General features: G+C 43.0%; 1 protein-coding gene across 1 annotated transcript in view; it reads left to right on the top strand.

The window, feature by feature from the left end:
* Window positions 1-23,507, top strand: part of LOC121607554 (aryl hydrocarbon receptor nuclear translocator-like protein 1) — a 30,644-nt gene extending 7,137 nt beyond the window's left edge. Inside the window, exons 2-20 of the mRNA XM_041938422.1 lie at window positions 3,951-4,136; window positions 5,772-5,835; window positions 6,578-6,725; window positions 7,074-7,094; window positions 7,305-7,337; window positions 8,544-8,573; window positions 9,178-9,335; window positions 9,911-9,990; window positions 10,073-10,165; window positions 10,691-10,808; window positions 11,786-11,935; window positions 15,064-15,310; window positions 16,684-16,790; window positions 16,889-17,039; window positions 17,132-17,211; window positions 17,381-17,489; window positions 18,064-18,157; window positions 18,632-18,725; window positions 18,828-23,507. Of these exons, the coding sequence (XP_041794356.1) occupies window positions 5,790-5,835; window positions 6,578-6,725; window positions 7,074-7,094; window positions 7,305-7,337; window positions 8,544-8,573; window positions 9,178-9,335; window positions 9,911-9,990; window positions 10,073-10,165; window positions 10,691-10,808; window positions 11,786-11,935; window positions 15,064-15,310; window positions 16,684-16,790; window positions 16,889-17,039; window positions 17,132-17,211; window positions 17,381-17,489; window positions 18,064-18,157; window positions 18,632-18,725; window positions 18,828-18,985 (1,917 nt within the window). The 5' untranslated portion in view covers window positions 3,951-4,136; window positions 5,772-5,789 and the 3' untranslated portion in view covers window positions 18,986-23,507. The remainder of the gene's footprint in view (window positions 1-3,950; window positions 4,137-5,771; window positions 5,836-6,577; window positions 6,726-7,073; window positions 7,095-7,304; window positions 7,338-8,543; window positions 8,574-9,177; window positions 9,336-9,910; window positions 9,991-10,072; window positions 10,166-10,690; window positions 10,809-11,785; window positions 11,936-15,063; window positions 15,311-16,683; window positions 16,791-16,888; window positions 17,040-17,131; window positions 17,212-17,380; window positions 17,490-18,063; window positions 18,158-18,631; window positions 18,726-18,827) is intronic.
* Window positions 23,508-23,571: the final 64 nt, after the last annotated feature.

Here is a 23,571-nt window from a genome sequence, read left to right as displayed (position 1 = left end):
CAAAAAATATCGACATGTCATGGGAGGATCTTCCTACTCTGGTCTCTCATTTGTGTTTGTCATGCAGATGTCAGCAGTACAACACGAGCTTAGCCTACCTGGCTAAGAGGACTTGCATAGTGCAGCTGATAGACAACAGCTGGTGCACTGCCAAATCTTTCCAGGTAAAACTTGTGCTTTGGAATTTCCATTCCATGGCTGCAAGTACATAAACAGACTATTTTGACACTAACTGTTTGGGTCACAGGTCCGCACCCAGGAAGTCGCGTATTGAACCCAACGTCCTGTATTGAAAGGTTCAGGAGGATCGCACGTGCTGTTTCACCCCTGTTGTTTATCATGCCTGACCGGATAATCCACCTTTAATGCTGATGTTGCGCTAATACCATTTTGCTTCACTAACCTCTCAATTCTTGTCAATGAAGTGGTTTGTAACTCATGGAACTGGGATCCCAGTACAGTCAGCTCCTATGTCGTTTCACTTGCTGTAGTTTCTGTGGTTGCCATGGTTACGCGGCGAGCCATGGCAGAAAGTTGAAAAAGCGGTAACTGCTCGCTGTCTGAAAGCAGCTTTAAACTTATTCAGGTATCAGGGTGTTTTAAAGATGACTGTCTTGCAATGTATTGCAGAATTGCGAGTATCGGTGCTACGGGCAGAATATGCTGATTATATTGTATTGTGAGCTACCCTGTGGTTCCCAATCCTGCCTACCTAGTACAGAAGCTGCAGTTTCATTTCACGTCTCAAATACATTTCACAGGGGCCTTGTTATAAGGAACACTGATGGAGAACTTTGAGAGTTCTTGCAGTGTGAAGCAAATGGATTAGTGATCAGCTGATGTAAAGTGTGAGTGTGATGAAAAATGAAAATGTCACTTCTGTTGTGGTTTGTTCTCTTTTTCTTGCCTTGGCTGCTCGGAGCGCAATCGTATTACAATGTAAAGTGGTTGATCACATTAACTAGACTAGACTCTGAATGTGGCGAGTGGTCAGGTTTGCGTGACCACATGCATTGTATAGTGTGAACCAATACGCTTCGCAGATTGCACTTAAAGTTCAGCTTAGTTAACTTTATACTGTGTGTTAAGCACATAAGACTGTCCTCATGAAGTTAATGTTCTGATGCTAAGCTACATTAGCCTTCATTTGGAGCTGTGTTTCCGACTGCCTGACAAATTTACGTCCACTTGTTTGGTAGGTCTACAGTGGGTTTATCAGAACATTAGCACTAAAACAGTGGTAATGAGAATGGTGAGACTAAACCAGACAGTAAAATTGCAGGCTGTAAAACCACAAGAGTGTATTCAAAGACACTAAATTGGTCTATAGAGCTGAGGGGAACTGCAGAGTCAGGTGTTAATTCTCTGGGTTAATTACTTTGAGCGACAACTATTCCTTTATACAGTTATTTGATCTGTTGTTGATATACAGCTATTGATAAGTGCAGCTTCAAAGAGACTGAACCTGAGAGAGGCCACTCACCAAAATATCTTCAAAGATTGCATCAAGCCAATTTCATGCTGAAGCAATGAGTTGATTCTGTTTGTGCCATTACAAAAATGCACAAATGCACACATTTTTATTTGAGCACCTTTTAAACCAAATACTGCTAAACAAGTGAGTATGCAAATGCTTGAGGAGCAGTCATCAGGGGGTTTCTAGTGTAACACAAAGTGTGATCAGCTTCACTGTTAAGAAGTGTGACTCCACAAAAGTGTGAATCATTTGAAAAAAGATTGCAGCTATTAAAAGCAAATAAGAGAGTGAGCCAAACTAGCATGTATGTGTACTCTGTGCCAGCATTGGGTAATGATGGTTCAGCTGCACAGCCGTTTATGGATTTGCACACAAATTAAACGAATTTCCAGTAATAATCATGTGTAGGTGAGTTTTTCTTTTTAATTCTGTTTTCATGATCAAGGCTCATAATCTAGACCGATGAAATGTGTTTTGATTGATAAATAGAAGTTTGTGGTTTATCACCAAATAGCATTTTTAGAGATGCTGCATTGAAAATGTTTTTTAAAATTCTAGGTAGTGAACTGGAGCTTGAGCCCTTCTCCCCACCGGTTTGGGCTATGTTTTTGATTACTTCTGCCAAAGTAAAAACAAAAACTAGTCATTTGAAGGGTTATGAATCTTTGGGAATCTCCAGTTAATTTGAGAACATCTTACGGTCTCCTGCCTGAATTTGAATAACAAAATGAGTTGGGATGTTCTGCTGTGTTATTATTGTTGTATCTCCAGCAGAGGGGAGCATCCTCTCCACTGCACAGTTAGCTCCGGGGAAGGCCATCGTTTTTCAAGACGTGAGCAGGTGAAGGCTTTTTGAGGTGAAACAGACTGAGCAGAGTTATTTTCTTCACCTCAGCTGGTTTAAGTTGTTTAACGCAGGGCATGTTGGTCAGCCAGTCTCGTTTGTTACCGCTGATCGCTGCTCCGCTCTGCTAACCTTAGTCTCTGAGTGACAGTCTAGAAAGTTCACAATGTATCTCCACTGATATCAATAAAATCTTTTCCCAACTCTCCAACAACTATTTCCATCCCTGGTCAGGGTTCAAGGCTTGTGATTTGTGAGATTGGACTGTTGACATGCTGCCTGGATGTTTCCTTGGTTCATGAACAGGCTTGCTGGCTGCTTCCTGACTGTGTGAGTGGGTGTAGAGTGTAGAACAGGGAAGCAGAGCTGAATGGCTTGCTGACTCACTGATGAACTAGAAGTAGGTGGTGGATGGAAATTGAGGCTGGCTGCTTTTGAGACCATAGAGACTGGCTGACCCAGTTTCTACTCCAGCACCAGTTCTTTTCAGTGTTCAATCATGACATAGTGGTTTTCCCCTTCTAGCCCAGAGCTTTGTCCCAGTAAAAGAGCTCACCGAGCCTGTTTTTTGTTATCATTTCATTATTAAGAAAGCTAGATTGTGTGCTTGTAATGAAGATTTTATTTTTAATTAGTAAGGGGACCTCTTGTTTGACTGACTAGCAAATGAAAGCATGTGGCTGATATATATGGCTTCACACAGTCTGTGAAGATTCTCATTCATCCAGATGCTTCACACGCTTAAAAAGACTGGACTTGCTTGTGGTTCTAGAAGACATTTTGCCTCTTATCCAAGATGTTTCTTCAGTTCTAACTTCAAGAGGATAAACTGGACTGTGGTGTTTTCGTACAATCTTTATTGTTATACACCAAAATGCCAAGACAAATTCCCTGTATATGAAAATGTATTTGGTAATAAATCCGATTCTGATCATCAACTGGTGAGCATGATGATGGCTTGTCTAGGACATGTAGCTTTAGCTTTAAGCAGGCATCAGGTGCATAATTAAGAGGCATTTCACAGGGTTTAAAATGAATCAGTCGGAAACAGTAAGAAGCTACGATAACAGTCTATAAATGAGAATCAGAAATTAATTTTGAAAATATGCCCTGTGTGAGAATGGAAAGCTGTAACGTGGCCATGTCATATATAAGATCAGCTGAGCTGTCAGCAGCAGGATCACAGGTATTGTCGGAGCCCTTATGGGCTTCTTGTCTTCTCAGAAACCTTCAAAAACAAGTAGAAGACCAGAAAGGAAAAGATTCAGAATAAGTGTTGTATGTTAGATTCACTATAGGTTAAAAGGTTATTTAAAACTCATTCACACAAACTTTGAAGTGTTTCCATTGAACAGCCATGCAAATTCAGGTTTGCAAACAGAATAGAGAAAATCTGCTTTTAGCATTCAGCTGTTCATTAATGGAGCTTCAGGAAATGATCCAATTAGCCCAGATTCAGTTATGACATTTTTCAGGTCAGCAGGAGCAAACGTAAGGAGTTCTCTTGTTTTAGTTTGTTGCGTATGTAAGTGGTTTTGTTTATATTTTCTGATGTATTACATTCTGTTTACGATTTTTGATTAAGATTAGATATGCACCCCACTGACTTTTCTCTTCATCTGTTTTCAGGTATAGACAGATTGCGCCCTCTGCTTAAGGATTAGATCATATCGGAGTACACTGACCACATCAAACTGGATGAAACGAGGTCAGGCTGAATCAAACCAGACTCAGACCAGAACAGAACGGAGCAGATCAGACTGATCTAGACAATACCAGGTCCGTCCAGGAGACCTGTTCCAGTTTCCTATCCAGGTAACTTAAGCAGCCCTGTTCTCCCTGTGCAGGCTGTTCCCACTCATATTTCAGAGAGCTCAGTTTGAACCAAGGAAAGCTGCCTACTGATCTTATGCATCAGTCTGACTCATGTGTGAACTGCCTGAGAGTTGAATACATTAACAGAAAATAAAGAGATTGTTCTTACCTTTTCATCCTGTCAAGTTATAGGATCACATAATGATAGCCAGCCTTTCCTGAAAACAAATAATGTCCTCTGGCGTTCTGATCGAGTGATTCTGAATAACTGCTACCATGGCTTGATGGTCATTGTAGATTTGTGTGAATAGGTGAATATTTGTAAGAGTATCCATTTACCTCCCAGAGTTTAAAAAAAAAAAAAAAGAAAAAAAAAAACATCACTAAGCAACCAAATATGTGTGGAAGTGCACAGCAGTTTCACAAGTGGAAAGAAGATTGAGAAGGAAATACTATGGAGGCAGCTAGTTGGAATTGCAGAGTTTGCAAGTTTGCAAAGTAATGTCCATCAGGGTCTTTGTAAGTACATTTCCATCTCCACTGTATATCCATATAGATGTGTCTGTGAGTTCATTGTTGTTAAGCCTTGGTGCTGGCTGGTATTTACTGACACTGGTAAACTGGAGCTTTATGCTGATTCATCAGTGAGGATGTAGTAAGACAACTCTTTGTCAAATCTATAATGAATTGAGATTCCACCACAAGGCCAGTCTGCTGGAATAATCAAGTGTTAATGAAAATACAGCCAATTTTAGCTAACATGTGTTGTGTCCTGAGTAACTTTACCGAACAATAAACTTGTTATGTATTGCTTAAATACACCCTGTGCACCAACTTGTACATGTTTGCATGTACAAATTAAGGACAAAATTTAATAAATTAATAAAATGTCTTGTTTAAGAGTAAGTGAACAACTCATTAAAAAAAAAAAATCTTGTTTTTTCTGACATCCAGTGCCTTAATTTCTCATCTTGGCCCAGTGATGTAGAACGTCTTGTGCTCCAGGGTGTGTTAGTGCTCAGTGACATCACTCTGGGTGTGGTCTGAGGTGCAGCAGAGCACGCTCCTTCGTCAGAGATGAAGCAACCTGGAATCTTTCAACCAGACAGGGCAGTGAAGCTCCGCTTTTCAGCCTGGCGCCGAGTTACTGTTTATGTAAAGTAGCTCAATAATTAAAGTGTGTAGCTAGGCCAAGGCAAGTCTCATTAAGTAAGATCACAGCGTCTTTTAGAGTAGCTCATCTGAACAAAATTTGGTCAGATTTGGTGGAGAAAGTACCACAAGTGAATTTAGATACTTTTCTGGGTTGAAATGAGGGAACTGGAACACGATTTATGTCTTTCATGTAGCTGACACGGTATGACCTAAATCCTCCGTAGAAGATCAGAACCGTGACATACAGTATCTCTTTACACGCGGTTACTGAGACAATAATGACTTCCTGTTTATTCTGCCTCCACATTTGACCCGGTTGGCGTGCTGTTTGCCGCGTGTGTCCAGGCAACTGTAACTGTGTGCGTGTGTTTTCTTTCAGTGTTTTGATGTTTCTTGAAGTCTTTGCACGGTTTCAGAATGACTCCTCTCCTGCTGGGACCGACACTTATTTGCAAATGTGACATTTTTGTGTGTTCACAGTTGAGGGCTCCAGAGTGGATGGAAGGAGATGATTTTAACACTGAGGCTGTGATGAACATCTGTGGTGAGTGTGACGTCATAGTCTGCCTTTAAACAGGGACACTCCCTGTTACATCAGCAAATGATTTTGCCCCATCCTAAGGCAAGACATCTGCTATCTTTGAGTTCCTTCCATGTATCTGCTCTCTCTGTGGTTTGTGAATAGATTGTTTTGTCTTTGCCCCTGAAACTTCTGTCTGCATGCGTGAAACTCACCTATGTTTCCACAGAGGCCACATTGATCTTGCCCTTTAACTTCTGTAGGGATGCCTTGTCACCAGGCTCTGCACTTAGTAAGGATAACGTGACTGATCCTGCACATGCCTTGGTTATTAGTCTGCATTGTATTTACATATCATGATTAATATTCAAATGCTTATGGATGCAGCTCCCTCTTGCATGCTGTGTTTGGGATGACTCTCCTTCCTATGCTATTTGCATTTTCTTCTGTTGACATGTGTTTTGGTTAATATCCATGGAAACGGACTGTACTGCACTTTGTTTTTGAGTTTCCCTTATCAGCTGACATAGGAGTGCGCAAACCACATGTTTTGTGGCCATGTAAACTAAAGTTTTTTTCCAAGAGCATCGTACAAAGTATTTCTTTTAACTCCAGTCCTAAATGCTTTTATCTTCCCACTGTCAGAAAACAGTTGCCAGACATGACAAAGCACCTGTGCCCCATCCATTTCCTACCTACTCTGTTAAGAATAGTCAGGTAGGAATGGTTGGGTTAAATAATCAAGGTTTTTGTCTTTGCTCTGCAGATGACCTGATGGCAGACCAAAGGATGGACATCTCGTCTACAATGACTGACTTCATGTCCCCCGGCTCCACCGACCTCATCTCCAGTTCCATCAGCACACCTGGCATGGACTACACCCGCAAGAGGAAGGGCAGCACCACCGACTATCAGTAAGGGCAGCATGAAAGAGAGAGAGACAAAAAAAAAAAAATGACTGAATAAGAATGAAACAATGATAGGAAAGTGAGAAAAAATGATATAAAGACAGCAAATGGCAGAAATGGAAAAAGGTGGCGTAAAGAGAAAGAAAGGAGGAAAGTAAGAGAACCAGGAGAGACAGAAAGAAAGCCACATTATGTTGCATGGCCTCATTAACCGCACGACTAGCTGTACAGACCAAAGTTTAGAATCAGTCACTGCTGTAATGTTTTTGACTGCAGGGTCTGTCATCAAACACTGTCAGACTTCTCAGTACCTTGATAACAGAAATTAATGATTGAATTTGTGTTTCTTTGCAGAATTGATGGCTTCTCCTTTGAGTAAGTTCAAACATGACTCATTGTTAATAGATGTAGCACAAAGTTTAATTGATTAAAACCATGAAGTGTTGAATAGACTGAAAAACAAACATACTGATTCTGAACCCAGTGAACCCTTAAATGCCTTCAGCTTTTCTGCAGCGCTGTGGTTATTTGAGTGTTCTCTGATGTTCTCGTTGGAAGTAATATCTCCTGTCTTTCCCCCCTCAGTGACATGGACCCAGACAAAGATAAACTGGGAAGGTAAGTGGCAGCCATTACCATGGTGATAAAGCAGGCGCTTATTGTATGTCCTGTAGTTTTGTCCCATTCCCTGCTGCTCACAGTATCAAGTTTCCCTTTTTACATCAGTTAAACCCAACTTAAAGGGTTGGCTCAGCCAGACCAAAAGAAACATATTTTCTCAAGTACCTAGTGATATTAGGAGTACGAGTTTAAAAATGTCACAGAAAAATGCTAAAATTAAAAATTGAAGTGTTGATTAACTAATATGAATTTAAGGTCAGATAAATTCCGAGGTACTTAGATAGGATTAGATTTAATGAAATAAGCAAACTATTATACAATCACAGAGCTGTCTCAGGGTCTTAATGCCACTCGCTGTCCAGGGGAACCTCTTCTTTTGCACCAAGGAGTGTAGCATTGCCAAAAATGGAACATATGCCTCGTTCAGATAGAGCAGACTGTGTAACCTTACTTAGCAACTTGTGGGTGTCAGTTATGCTAATGATCAATTTTCAGGAACACTTGCTCACAAACAGGTTTAATTCATCAAGATAACAGATTCTAAGATTTTGCAGGATGTGACTTGGAACAAAACGGTCTTGCATGAGGTAAAAATTTGGATATCTCAAACTATCTGCATGATGAGATAGGTGAATTAAAAAATATATTTTTATTTTGTAATTTGGGGGAACTGACCCTAATCTAGTTTTAAAACTGGTTTAAAAAAGAAACTGGATAACTGAAGCCTTTAATTTCAGCACAAGAACTCTCAGTGCTGTAAACATCCTGAGTGTCATTCATCTTTTAATCTGCTCAGATCAGGAAAATGAAGAAATCTTTCAGTTTACGTAGTGGGTGGATGGTGAAATTTCTCATTGTTACACTTTTTGCATAACTGTGCATGTGAGAGAGAATGCAAAGAGACTTAATGAAAGCTACGTCATATTTGTATGCCACCAGTCAACAGATTGTACAGTCAAATATAACCCCAGAGCATTACGCTTGTTGCATAAGCTTTGATGCTGTTTAAACCAGCAAATGAGGTTGGTTACAGAACCTGTGAGGTTAGCCGTGGCCCCATTCCCTTCCTCCCTCCCTCCCTTCCTCTCCTTTGCTTGCTCTTGAAAATACCTCCTGTCTCATAAATTTAAACCTCAAACCTTCAAGTTTATTCTTTCCTTTTTGGCAGTTTTCCCTCTCTAATATTTCTGTTTGTCTTTTCAGTGACCCACAGGGCCGGATTAAGAATGCCAGGTATACAAACTCCTTTCCGTTCTCGCTCTCTCATTCCCCCTGCCTGCTAATCTCTCTTACATGAATTAAATGTCACTGTCTGATTGGGGACAGAGAGAGCTTTGTGTGAGTTGATAGTAAGAAACTTTATACATTGAAGTGTATAGATCTGAGCATTATGTGGAACTAAGGGAATGTAAGAGCATACCTAATGGCTAACCACAAGCTCTCTTTCTCTTGCGTGCAAAGAATTCTCCCTTCAGTAGGAAAGTGAAGGCAGGACACCCAAGTGGGATAGACCCTCAGATGTGTTCTTACACTCCTGAAGGATAGACGCAACAGCAGAAATAGCATTTCATCTCTCGTCTTTAGGGAGCCGTGTTTTCATAGCATTGAGCTAGCTGATTTATATCATGTTAGATAAGAGTGTGAGGTGATGGATAATCCGCAGTCCATTGAAGAATACTTTGCCTGATCTTGCATTCCCGCTGTGTGCGTTCAGTTTTTTATGCAACAGGTGGAATGCAAGCAAAAGGATTTGCGTACATACGTGTTTTTATTTGGATTTACGCCAGCAAGAAGCAAGATCGCCATCTGTTAACGTCTAGCGCTTCTCCCTCCGCAGGGAAGCTCACAGCCAGATAGAGAAGCGTCGCAGGGACAAGATGAACAGCTTCATCGACGAGCTCGCGTCGCTGGTGCCCACCTGCAACGCCATGTCGCGCAAGCTGGACAAGCTGACGGTGCTGCGCATGGCTGTCCAGCACATGAAGACACTCAGAGGTTTGCATGAACTAGTAAAATTCACTGAATGCTGGGAGATAGCTCAGTGTATGAGGCTAATGGGAAGCTGAATAATGTATAATTTAGATGCTCTGAAGACCGGAAATTGGATCTGCAAAAAAGAACAGGTTTGTTTAAGATAAAATACCTGCAAAGACATGGATGCTGTGTTCATACTGTGTTCACACAACTGTTAGAGGTATGAGGGAGGTTTCTTTTGACAGCTCTTTGGCACAGTCTGCTATTTACAAACAGGAAAATAAAAGTAAAACTTTCACAATAGAATCAGACATAGAGCTGTGATTATTAGTCCATTAATCTGTTAGTTAACAAAAACAGGAGTTTTTAATATGTCCTTTTCAGCTCTGGGAATCACGCGATTTTACTGACAAACCGATTAACTGTCGTTCTTTGAAGTTTGCTTTTTAGTTGGAGGACGAATCTTTGAGCAGTTAGAAATAGAAAGGATTGAGTGCTTGCTCTAAAAAATGAAGTAAAATGATGCAAAATTATGATTCAAACTGTCCCCAAATACACAATAACATGTTCATACAAATGTTTACTGCTGTCTGCAGGTGCAGCCAACCCGTACACAGAGGCCAACTACAAGCCCTCCTTCCTCTCAGATGACGAACTGAAGCACTTGATACTAAGGGTGAGTGCAGCACAAATGATTAGGTATGATGAATCTCTGTTTTAGAAATTGCTCATGTTTATCTCTGTTTTGTATAATGCAGGCTGCTGACGGCTTCCTGTTCGTGGTTGGGTGTGACCGTGGAAAGATCCTCTTTGTTTCTGAATCCGTGTACAAGATTCTCAACTACAGCCAGGTATGCTGACGTTGTTTGTGCATTGGAGAGAAAAGGAGAGTCATGTGCATTCGCTGCTTTTCGCTCAAAAAGACTGGTGTTGAATTTTAGCCGTCATTGCTAAAGCCACTCAGCCGTGAAGGACTTGCAGTACGTTTCATATTTGAAACTTTTTCCATCCTCTGAATGTCACTCTGCAAACTACGCAGGAGCTCACAGTCGTGACCTTCTATTTCCTGGAAAGATGATAAAAGTGGAATTTCATCGCCATGAATAATGTCATTCAAGCAGCAGATCATCACAGCTTTCTCACTTGAGTTGCAAATTCTGTCACAGCAGTTCAGTTTTAAATGAAACATTTAAGTTGCCTTGGGGCACTGACTTCAGAGAAGTGGATGTTTGAAGTTGTTTTCAAAAGTAGGTTTGGTTGAAGCTGGTTGTTAGTTCTGTACTTGCCTGTATTGTTTTCTGTTTTCTGCCTCCATTCTTCTTTCACGTCATTCCCTCTGTTCCCTCTCACTCATGAATGTCCCCCACTGTCTCCAGAACGATCTGATAGGTCAGAGCCTGTTTGACTACCTTCACCCCAAGGATATTGCCAAGGTCAAAGAGCAGCTCTCCTCTTCAGATACAGCTCCACGAGAGAGGCTCATTGACGCTAAAAGTAAGTCCAAATGCACGTCATCTGTTGTGTAGAGTCAGGAGTCTGCTTTATGCTGATCACTGGTGTTTTCTTCCCTCCACCCTGAGCTAACATCTTGATCTGTTGTGTCCTTATAACACCAGAGAAAACCACAAGCTCAAGGCTGCCTTCTGACGTCAGTAAAAGCATTTATTTCAGCACCTAGTTGTATCGTAGTCTTGGTAGTCATTATAAAACTTAGAGGACTATAATAAGAACTACATTGCTGCAGCTTTGTATCTCTGTTCTCTGTGATATGAAGTAATGGTAGCCCATTTATAGAGCATTTACATGCTGTATCACAAGTACCTCTGTTAGTGTGGCTAAAGAGTCGGCTTCTGGTATCATTGCAAACAATAGCATGATTTGATGTTTGTCTAAGATATGTGAGCCTTAGTTTTGCAATTTGGCAAAAATAATTTTACAAAGAGATCTGAATTTGATTGAAATATTACTAAAAGCAAATAAAACATTATGACAAGGAAATGGTGCAAAAGTGAACCCCGTACAGAGGACCAATGGTTAGAAATATTTTAACACATTTTCTTAATTGGAAAAATGCCACTTTTTTTAAAACTGCAAACACAGCTAGTGGGAAAAATGGCTGAAATCGGCGTCATACAAGACTAAAAGTACAGGCACTGAAAGTAGAAAGAACAGGTAAATTTCCCTGCACGAGGTTTTAGAGTGACTGATGCATTATTAGAATGCATTTGCCATTTTTTTTTTCTCCAAAGTTAGGAGGGGGGACAGTGCAGACAGTAAAAATGATGCTCTGGAATCTTCTGACTGGACATGAATTATATGAAAAAAATGATACAAATGAAATACAGTTTTGAAACCTGTCGATGTGTTAACTCTGTGTGTATGTGTGTCTGTGTGTGTGTGTGTGTTTGTCTGTGTGTGTGTGTGTGTGTGTGTGTGTGTGTGTGTGTTTGTCTGTGTGTGTTCACTTGCAGCTGGCCTTCCGGTAAAGACAGACATCACCCCCGGCCCATCTAGACTCTGTTCTGGAGCCAGACGGTCGTTCTTCTGCAGGATGAAGTGCAACAGGCCCTCTGTTAAAGTAGAGGACAAAGACTTTCCCTCCACCTGCTCTAAGAAAAAAGGTACAGTACTGTGTGGTGCTGAAACACCAAGAAGAACCACAAAACTGGAATTCTCTGCGAATTAATGTGTCAGACAATCCTCCTCCTGCCCTAAAATCTAAGGCTGCCTCTCACAACAGCAGTGGAAGCAGCTCTGTTGCTTTAAGCATCACCCCATCAGTTTTCATGTTTAAGTACCAGTCAAGTGCTCTTCTCTACCTTCAGCCTTTGCCTCACGCACTTAAGATTTTTTTAGCCTTTCAGCTACCCTCTTATGAAAGCAAAAGCCCCGATTTCCTGCTGTTACTCTTGTTGTATTTTTAGAGGCACATCCTTATTGAAGCCAGGAATCACACCTCAGTTAGCATGAGAGCATCTACATTACACAACCAAGGAAGCTGGCCTCTTTAAGTGCATGTATTTATTAATGTACTTACCTAACCCTTATTTAACCAAACTATCCCGTCAAAAACAGCTTTTTGCATAGAATTCAGCACTACGGAAACACTTTGTTTGGCACCTCAGCTGTTTTGACTTTGTGTCCCTTAGTCAGCCAAACTGTGATGTCATTGCAGGGCTTTTAAAGGGTAATTCAATCCTGCCCAGAGTGATGTAAAATAGCACTAAATGATGAGTGCGTCTGCTAAAATTGAGTAGAACTTGCAGTAAGGTAAGACTGGTAATTGCAACACTCACATGCTGATGTGCATACACGTTGCTATGGTTGACACATCTATCACAAAGCACTGTGGCTGGCCTGTTTGGCTTTCAGAGCACAAACAAAACACTCCAGAGGTGTCAGGTGGTCTCGGCCTGACGGGTTCACGTCGCAGCTTTCACACCAGCCCGAGCAAACCGCAGTAAACAGGCAAACGCACCGTGGTTTGTTTTAAACGAAAGTTAAGTCGGGTGTGAAAGCACCGCGAGTCAGCTTTGACCGCAATGATTTTTAGCAGTGATGAATATAGCAGAACACTAATGGTGCAGTGTTACATCACTTTTGGGGTGGGGACACACAGCAGGAAGATTAAAAATTAAGTTCTGGATGGCATTGAAAGCAGGGTCTCATTCAGTCTTCCTGGCAAATGGTGTCATACAGGGAATTGTGAATTAAATACAGGAAACAAGAAGCAACTTTTGTAGTTCCCTCATACACAGCTGCAGTGTCAGATGAGCCATAATGACATACTACATTAACAGCTTTCATAACAAACTTTTGCAATCTATAAGTCTTTACCTCTGTGGAAAGAAAAGGGCTTTTTCTTTCTGGAATGCTTCTTTTTTTCTGTCCAGTCCCTTGCGTCATCTGTGCTGCAGTGGCCTGAGACCGAGAGCAGATGAAACATATGGCTGGCTGCTTAGATGCTGATGGGGTGAACTGGAGTGTAAACTAAGTGTCTTTATAGTCAGAGGAACATTTGCAGGCCATTCGAGCTCAGGCACGCAAACCAAGATTGGCTGTGTCACCATTCATGTTGGATGACGTTTTAGTCTTTAGCTGAATATTTCATAGAGGCGAGCTTTATTCTGCCTCTGATGTCGTGCTTTGTGTTTCCCGACGGGACGAAATAGAGTTTGGTCATGTTATAAACTGGCAAACCTCCTCAGAGGGACGTGGTGATATATTTTCATGTTACCGTAGAGTCTGTCATCCAATAAGCGAACAAGAGCACAGTTAACGATGAAAATTAGGAGAAAACAAGCAAACGACAATGGAACACAGTTAAAAACAGTTACATTCAAGAATGGAGCAGTTTTTTAATCGTGGTTTTAAATTGACCTCTTGGTACAATTGTGTCAAGCTTTAATGTGTGTTATAGGATGCTTCACGTTTTCCATATTGCTGCAGAATATACCAAACTAAATGCTGTCAGGCCATTCCTAATAGTTCCTTCTTCATTGCTCCTTCCTATCTTAAGTCTTGTATAAAGTAGATATTACACCTCTTTGCCACTATCGTTAAAATACTCTGCAACCCAGACATTTTACAGGGACCCAAGAAATGTAAAGAATACTTTTTTTATTTGGCCAAAAATTAGCCATTTTTGTATAGGCAGCATAGTGAAAGCTGCTGGCCAGCAGAGCAGCAGCAGCAGCTTCAGTCCTCCCTCTATGTCTGCACAGGATGTGTTCGGGCATGGTACTGTGTATAGGTCATCAGTGTTTTGGCAGCGCTAAGAGCACAATACACAATCACCGTAGTTATCGGCTTAAAACCAAAAGAAAAGAGACTTGAAGCAGGCTGCAGCTACGCTCTTAAAGGGAAAACACAAGCCTGTGGAGACAGCTGTATTGATTCAAATAGAAGTGTGATTAGACTGACACTTGAAAAATGTGGCTGAAATGCATCCTGTGTAGACAAGCAAAGGAATGTCAAACTCTGTCTGTAGTTGTTGGTAGGAGGTTATGCAGTGTGTATTAACCGTTAGTGTCCTGATCTAACACCTTGGACTGCAAAGAGAGTCATTTAATGGTGCATTGGACTTGAGCCTCACCTGAGCATTTTCTTATTGACATCCTGTTATGGGTGATAAGTGAAAATCCCCTGGAGGCAAACTTCTCCCCCCGGGGGAGACTGTTAGTCTCATAGGAAACAGAGTTTTTAAACAGAAACGAAAAACGGTTGTAAAGTGACACGTCGCTCGTGCTTTTCATATTTTGTGGAGTGACTTTGAAATGAACAGTTGTGCCGTCACATGTTTTTATAGACGGTGGATGAATTCCTAGCATGTCAAAATGCTTTAAAAGATGTCTTGAACAGTATTATGAGATGCTAGTAAATCTTATCTTACAGTAATATCATGTCAGAGCAAATCTGGAAAATAAAGCAAGCAAATGGAATAAGGCAGAATTTAGTTTTTTTATGTGCAGTTTGAGTCTTTTCATCTCATTTGTTTTAAATAATTAGACGACATTAGAAATCTTAAATGTGGCTTTCTGAAGTCTGTTTTGTAACAGTTTCACTTCATCAGCCAATCAGAGCTGCTGCCATGATCAAAACAACCCCTCTCAGATTTAGTTGACTGAACTGGAAGAATCTCCCATCATCCTCGCAGCATGGGGACGGCATCCCACTGAGATGGTCTCAGTCCATTTCCAATTATAACCTCTGACGCTTTGTCTGTCCCACACTCCTCCTCTCACAACAGCGGACCGCAAGAGCTTCTGCACCATCCACAGCACGGGCTACCTGAAGAGCTGGCCGCCCACCAAGATGGGTCTCGACGAGGACAACGAGCCCGACAACGAGGGCTGCAACCTGAGCTGCCTGGTGGCCATCGGCCGCCTGCACCCCCACATCGTCCCCCAGCCCAGCCTGGCAGACATCAGGGTGAAGCCCACAGAGTACGTCTCCCGGCACGCCATTGACGGCAAATTCGTCTTCGTTGACCAGAGGTGAGACGCAAAGGAGGGTGTGGATCAAACTTAGGCTGAGGTTACTCTTCATCTGTGACCGACTGAACCTTGATTTCTTTTTATGATCGCAATATAAAGTTCATCATGTGCGAAGTCGTAAGCAGTTAAGCTTTTTCAGCTTAACTCTGTTGTCATTTTGGAGTGTTGTAAAGACAGTTGTAACTTCTTGTTCTCCCTGGATAAAATACTAGAAAGCGGGGCAGAGGTCGACAATGATCTCCTGAAAGACTGTGGTGTCCACCAGTGGATCAGGCTGTATTTACTGTATTACTGGAAGAAGCTGTTTGGTGGTGAACTGGTTCAGTGCTTCGACATTAAATAGTACCTCTACTCTTTGTTGGTGACACGAATGTGACTCCCATCTGAGACTCCCGAAAATTCTGATGGGTGTGTTTAGATATATCAGTAACAAAGGACAAATGACACATTCAGCCATACGTTGACAGCAGTACTGACTCTCCCCTCCGTCATCATTCTCCTGATGCTGCAGAGTGAATACACACTGTCGATGTACAAATCACATGACTGTCCTCACTGTTTCCTCACTAAAAAGTTTCACTGTTACTCTTAAAAAGATGAGAAGAGTGAAGAGGCTTCAGTGCAGTTAATGATATCCCGAAGCAGCTTTTTTTTCCCCTGGCAAATCCTTACATAAAACTACACACATAAAACAAAACCCATCATTATGCCACAGCATCCAGTTTACATTATGACATTCATTGTACCTTCAGGCATTTAACGTATGCAGAAAATGAATTGCTCCATCAGAACTGATGATTTAGAGAGAATTGATACAGTCAGTTTCACTGCTCCTGATGCACATTGTCACATTTTTATGCAATGATGTATTTTGTAGTCATTTGTATAGTTTCCCATCTGCAAATGTGTTGCTTGTTGTTCATATTAGCAGTTATGCTTTTAAAGGTTAATTAGCTTTACTATGGAGCAAGCTTGATTGCCTTTTCACCCACTGCCACCTTAGAGCACATCGGATATCGTTGGCTTTGATGAAGTTTTGGTTTTGCCAGCGTGGTCGTCTGGATGTGTTGACGGTGGCTGCTTTTAGATCCCCTCCGCAGGAAACAGGAAACTGGGGCACATACCGAGGTGTTTAAATCTTTCAGTGCTGGATGCTATGTACATCTGTCTGACTTCATTGATTCTGCATGACCTAAAGTCAACACGTGTCCTGAAGCTGGAGAATGTAGTCATAGATTGATTGATTGCTGGACAAAGCTAAACAGGAGTTGACTTTGCTGCAGCTCGATATGTCGAGAGCTCTTTTGGTGGTGAGGAGCCTCACGTCAGCAGCTAACACAACCTTTCTCTGTCTTCTCTGTCCGTCCCTCCAGAGCCACAGCCATCCTCGCCTACCTGCCCCAGGAGCTGCTGGGAACCTCCTTCTATGAGTATTTCCACCAGGACGACATCGGCCACCTGGCAGAGTGCCACAGACAAGGTACCTGCTGAGGGACAGGCGAAATCATTTCATGTATGATAATGGTCTTGAGTATGTCTGTGTGTCTTTACTTACTGTGTCTATGGGTCTGCCCACAGTGCTGCAGATGAGAGAGAAGATCAACACCAATTGTTACAAATTCAAGATCAAAGACGGCTCCTTCATCACGCTGAGGAGCCGATGGTTCAGCTTCATGAACCCCTGGACCAAGGAGGTGGAGTACATCGTCTCCACGAACACCGTCGTCTCGTAAGTAGCCCGAGGACACTCGCCCCTCTGAAACCGATGATATGTAGCTGCTAAATATCAGAGCGTTTCCACATGTGTGTTCATCTGTCCAGGTGTCCTATGATGGAAGGATCAGACTACCCTCAATCTGCTGCCTCACCACAGAGCATGGACAGTGTTCTCACCTCAGAGGGTAAAATCCTGCTTCATAAACGCACACCGCTCCAACCAGCTTAGCATATTGATTAAAAAAAAAACCAAAACAAGCAAAACCCCAACCACTGTTATTCACCGCCCGCTGTGAATCACATACTTTTCACAGTGGATAAAATGTCTTTTTCCTGATTGCTGTTGATTGGTAGGTGGAGGAAGGCGAGCGCTGCAGACGGTGCCCGGCATCCCCGGTGGCACAAGAGCGGGAGCCGGCAAGATTGGACGCATGATTGCAGAGGAAGTGATGGAGATCCAGAGGTGAGAGCAGATGGAATCGGTGTATTTCAAGCTGGAGAAGCCTGTCGGTCCTCGACTGGAAAATGCCCGTGGCCTAGTTTTGAATGCAGATGATGGCGATAGAGGTGACACGGAGAGATGTTACAGTGTCATCGATCAGATATCAGAAACCAGCAGTGTATGCTTGGTGAATAAGGAAGCTCACAGGACTCGACTGTGAGTTCCGATCAGTTCCGATCATTTGAGAAGACAATGAAAGGAGACGTACTGTAAGATCTGAACAACGTAAAACAGGAAGGTGTGTTCACACTGCGGGATCTGAATCCTCCAGGCCAACACTGCGTCACATAGCTGCTGCACTGCTAAAGTTACACCAGTTGCGTCCACTGATAAATGTAGTCTCTACTTATTGTCATGGCAACACTGTCAAAATTCCAGTACGGGTGTTAAAAATAAGTTGCATGTAGGTCACATGTCTGGATATCTGTAGCTGTTATCTAAGCTGGAATGAAAACCTGTGAGTCAGTGCAGCTTTTTGTGCAGTTGAGGTTGCTGATTACTCCAGAATCATTGCAACCATCTGTCTCCCTATCAGGATTCGAGGCTCCTCCCCCTCCAGCTGTGGCTCCAGCCCTCTGAACATCACCAGCACCCCTCCACCCGACACCTGCTCTCCAGGGGGCAAGAAGGTGAGAGACACACACACACACAGTTTCTTTTATAAGTTTGGTTGAAAGCAATTAATTAAGTCTGACTCTGTATGAACTCCACTTATTGAATCACCATTTGAAAATTACTGATCTGATCAACCGCTGGGTAAGCTGGCAGTGCTCTATATTATAAATGTACATATAGACCTAATGGATCTGCAGATCTAATCATTCTTAATTTATCTCTAGCCTGATTCTTCTGCTGCTTCATCATGTGTCTTCTTATATGTAAGAGCATTTGCTACCTGATAGTTATCTAAAAAACAACAACATAGAGACGTGTTGAGGAGAACTTGATGTACACGTGACACGTCCTCCCGTGTGCCTCAGCGTCTTCTCTTTGTGGACAAACAAAGAAATTTGAGGACAGAATGGAAACATTTGCAGCTCAGGTTGAAACTGATCTGTGTTCACGGGGAACTTATCCGCTTTGTATGTGTGTCCGGTCTATAGATTCAGAATGGAGGGACACCCGAGCTGCCGAGCACGGGGATCATTCCTGGACCTGATTCTGTAGGCTACCCCTACTCCAACCAGTCCATCATGAGTAAGTCCGACACAAACGCACACCAGATTACAGAACAATACTTTATTTGGGCGTTTTCTCCTTTCTAAACATCATTTTCTCGATGGCTCCTCCTCTGTCCAGGTGACAACTCCCACCTGAGCATAGACATCATGGACGACCCCGGTTCCAGCAGCCCCAGCAACGACGAGGCGGCCATGGCGGTCATCATGTCCCTGCTGGAGGCGGACGCCGGCCTGGGCGGCCCCGTCGACTTCAGCGACTTGCCCTGGCCTTTGTGAGGGAGCTGGAAGGGAAGAAGTGGTGGGAGAGAGGGGGACTCCCTCTTAGCCAGAGCCACTGATGGAGAGAGTTTATTCAGGTCGAATTGTGGCTGCCATGTTCTCTGCCCCTGTGCACAACTACACTGCAAAAAATGTCTATCAAAAAAAATGTTTTTTTTTTTGTTTTTAATTGAAAAGGCTGTAGTAAAAAGATTTTTTTTCTGAAAAGTACTACACGCAAGAGGAGGTGAGGCTCTCTCTGCTGTTTGGATTACACTCCAATGAAATTCAGGACAGGTGACCCTGAGTTTCAGTGGGGCAAACAGGATTAAAATCCTCCTCCAAACGATGTGTTAAGATGATTCTTTTTGCAGTGTCAGTTGCCTGCAGGCGTGAGGCGCTCCCTAACATTGCCACAGCCAGAGACCATTACTTTAACAATAGTCCAGGAAATGGACTGTCACGTTACAGGATTGCGGTGCTAATGTGTCTGCTGATGGACTGAACTCTGTCTAACAGTGGCTCTGGGCCTCTGCCATTGCCAGGTCTACAGCCAACCCCAAACCAACACAGGACTCCTGAGACGTTCACAGACAGTGGTTCAAGTTTGACGTGGGGCGGACTGGCGTTGGGTGGGGAGGGCTTGATTTCCGCCTCCCGTCGCAGCCCTCATCGTCGCTAACTGTGCGTTCAAGTCTGCCTGTAGGATGTTGATTGGCTGTTTTAGCCAGCTGATTTCCAACATGGGAAGCAAACTCTTGGGAGGTTCTTAGAGGTTCTTTATGCCCAAGCCACAAAATTCCACAAGCAGGTGTATTTCAGTTCATTGGAATAATGACAAAAGCCACCAAGCTGCTGTTTCCTTAACAAACGTGAACGTAAACACGTTTTTCTCCAAGCTACTGTAAAGCTCATCCTCACTAAATTCTATTTTCCCTGAGGAGTCGAGCGGATTCTTTATTTTTCCCAAGTTTAAAACAGTTTTAAACATTAATTTCTGCCTGAAACTACCTGCAGCGCTTGCATCAGAAGTACGCTGGTATGATAAATGAGCCAAAATGCGATTCGACCCAAACACCCAGAGAGAGCATCAGCGCTGGCGGCAGCACGATACACCACCAGCCGAGGAGGAGGAGGAAGACATGTTACATGAGCTTGTAGTTCCATGTTGGGCCCATGGAGCAAGTGAGTACATGCGCTACACATGGGTGGCATGAAAATAGCGGACTGATTCGGCTCTTGAAGACTTTCCGATTTGTATTGAGCCACGCGGCTCAAATTTTGATAATACAGAGCATCATGTTGGAATGTTTCTCACTCTCAGACATGTATTCATGTTTAACAACCAATGCTTTTATGTTAAAGTGTCTTGGGCCAGTTTTGTCATGTGACCTACAATTCCGACTGCGACCACTACGTGCAGATCACCTCACAGCCCGGTGCTGTTCCTGCAGAGGGGGGGCGAGCTGCGTCCCAGTCCTGCGCTCCATACTAATTCTACGCAGGCTTTCAGTGTGTAGTGTGTTCACATTGGAAAATTTCTCAGATAGACCAGCGACCTGTCCAGGGTGCACCCCGTCTCACCCGGTGCATGCTGGGATACGCTGCAGGCCCAGCAGATGGATGGACTTCACGGTTCACACTCTGGTTGATGATCATGACGCACCATGTGTTCAAAGCTGACAGCGAGTGTGCTCCGCTCCACTGAGGCAGTACAACAGGCCCCTACGCACACAATTAGGCTGAATATAATATGGACCCACTTCTGTAATGAGAAACCATCTGGACCTGTGAAGACCTGGACTGCTTTGTTCTGTAGCGGGCGTTCTCCTGCGCATTTTAGCTGCAAAATCCCTGCAAATCCTCAGAGCGTCGAGAGCGAGCGCTCGGCGGGAGGAGAACAGCTGGAGTGAAGCTCTGACGACTGCAACAACACAGAATCAGATATTAATGGAGAAAAGGAGGTCGGTCGGATGCGCTCAGTGTGCAGGTGTGTGTTCGAGGCCGTGACAGTGCACTCGATGTCTCTGCAGACATTTTCCCGTCTCAAAGAGAACAATTCAGCTGCAGCTCGGGACAATTCAAGTGCTCCTCCACGAGGGAACGTTCTACACTGCCATTATACTGAGGTCTGCTCCTCACACACGGCTTTCTACAGGTAAACGCATGCTGGAAGGCTGATTAGCATCAAGCCGCTAACATAAAAACCTGGTGGTCTGGGTCACAGGGTCTCCACCCGCTCATCCTCCCTCGACACTAGTACCCATATGAAGCACTTAAGATGGAGTTAGACCGTCGGTCACTAAACTCAACGATAGGGCTGGCTCTGGATCAGTACTCTGATTCAGAGCAGGTCTTTGTGAACGCATTTCTTTGCCTTTTTGATCTGAATATTTAAAAACAGACCTAACATGTCTGTCGTCAGTACCTGGGCCTGAATTTAGAGCAGCCTTCCTCTAACTTGTTTTGCTGGAGTTCGGAGAAGTCGAAGAAAAAAAATACCTCTGAGTTAAATTCTGCTGCACAGATGACAGATTTATAGTGGGTGGATTTAAAAAAAGAAAAACATCCTGCAGTTGCTCATGAATTTGGTCTGTTTAGCACTTGGTAATACACAGATGTACTGTGGCCACACATAACTCTCAATGCAGACTACCTTATCAGCAGGGAGGGCTGCAACGTAGAAAGGGGGCGACTATAGAAACAGGTAAATGTGGTAGAGACGGAGGCGGCGGTGATCCAGCAGAGTAGGACTTGGTAACGGGGACAGGACATTCTCCGGTTGGTCCCCGCGACAATAAACAGGGTCAGGAGGGACGGCCAGAAGCGTCTGAATGGGATTCTTCATTTCAGTGTCCGTTTTTCCTCCATGATGATGAATATCCTCAACACGACCTCGTCACCTCGCCAGCTCTCTGCTGCTCACAGACCTTTGGTTGTCCGAGTGTGATTCGAGGGGGACGCTCTGAGACGGGTGTCAACACTCCTGCTGCCTGCCTCTGTGGAAAGAAATTCAGTTTGGCCACAGTTCTTTTTAAGATGCGTTTGAAATTAAAAATTCAACTAAGGCCAAGATGTATGTCTCAGAAAAGCGTTTGAGGAAAGACCCCAACCTGAGACGCTTTGCTGAATATATTTGAAAGGGTTATATATAGTCTCAAATACATAGAAAATACACAGGGTTAGAAAGGAAATTAATTAACATGCATTTGCATTTTGGAAACAAAAGCATAAGATGATGTGAAATGCACTGAAAGTGCATTGTTGAGACATTTAACAGCATAGTAAAATGAAGTGGCCAGCTTTGACATGCTCGTATGCATTTTGCAGTGCTATTTGAAGTAGGCGCTGCATTGTGTGTCTGCCCCTTGTTTGTGCCTCTCATGTGTTATCATTACATCCAACCAGATGAGCACAAGTTTTTCTGAAAGCCAGCATTCCAGCTCAGAAAGTCAGTCTTCAAAGACTCTTCTAACCATCTGGATGAATACATTTACAAAAAAGAGAAACTCAACTAACTCGCTCTTTAACTCAAACTCTGATGAAGTCCTAGCTTGTGGTCCTTATTGTGCGAAAAAGCGAGGAGTTTTATATAAAAACAATATTTTGTGCCAAAGTTTGAACAGTTTTGGTTATTTCACACATGAGATTTCCAGTTTTGTTCTCTCTGAGTGGAAGTGGGCAGAGCTTGGGTGGAGAAAGGTGGGGGTCATGTACTCCCATGCACCAGTCAGGGTTTGGCAACATTTGATCCAGAGTCTGTTTTGTTAAATTAGATCTGATTAAGACCAAAGTAAGCTGATTGACTGAGCCTCTGGGTGTTTAATTCCATAGAACATTTTTTTCAGGGGTTTGAAACAGACAAACAGAGCTGATCCTGATGTCAGAGGAGTCTTTGGGGATTCTTGATCAGTGATTTTGTGGGTTTTTGTCAAAGGTCGACAGGGATTCATGTGTCAGAAAAACAGATGCTTGGCTGTGTGACTTGAGTCCAATGTTAATTCATGAGAGGCACACCTGGGCAAGCAGGCTTTCTTTCCATGTGGGCAGAGAGTTTTTCATCTCTTGACATGGCATCAACCAGTCGTGGCTGAACATTTGGCAGCCCGCAAAGTGAGCCTATCCAATCTGGGATGCAAAATGGTGCAAGTCATAGAGCTGCAGCAGTTCCTGTGTCGCCCATCTGTGTAAATCCCTCGGTCAGTGTACAGTTGGGTTGAGGCCGGACTCCGTGCAGGACGATAAAATACCTGCAGAGCTCGGGCTCCACCCCTGTCCTCCTGTCCTCCTCCAATCACCGAGAAGCTGGTGAGGTCCCCTCTGTATCTGTTCTAGTGGTTTTCTGTTTCAATGTTTTACGCTACACACTACAATAAAGTGTCCCCCATGTTGATATACCCCTCCCACCTGACAATAATGTATCAAATCTTTAAATATTATCATGTTAAGAGTATACTTTATGCAAATATATATGAGTATGATGAGTGTATTGTATGTATCAGCAGTGAAATATTTTTAAAATAAAATTATTTGTTTCTGTCATCATGGACTATATAAATCCACCTTTTTTTTTTCTTGTTTGCCCTCATATAGAGATCTCCATG

This window comes from Chelmon rostratus, chromosome 6 (genome assembly GCF_017976325.1).
Source record: "Chelmon rostratus isolate fCheRos1 chromosome 6, fCheRos1.pri, whole genome shotgun sequence".
Lineage (NCBI taxonomy): Eukaryota > Metazoa > Chordata > Actinopteri > Chaetodontiformes > Chaetodontidae > Chelmon > Chelmon rostratus.
This window is presented reverse-complemented; position numbering and strand designations above follow the sequence as displayed.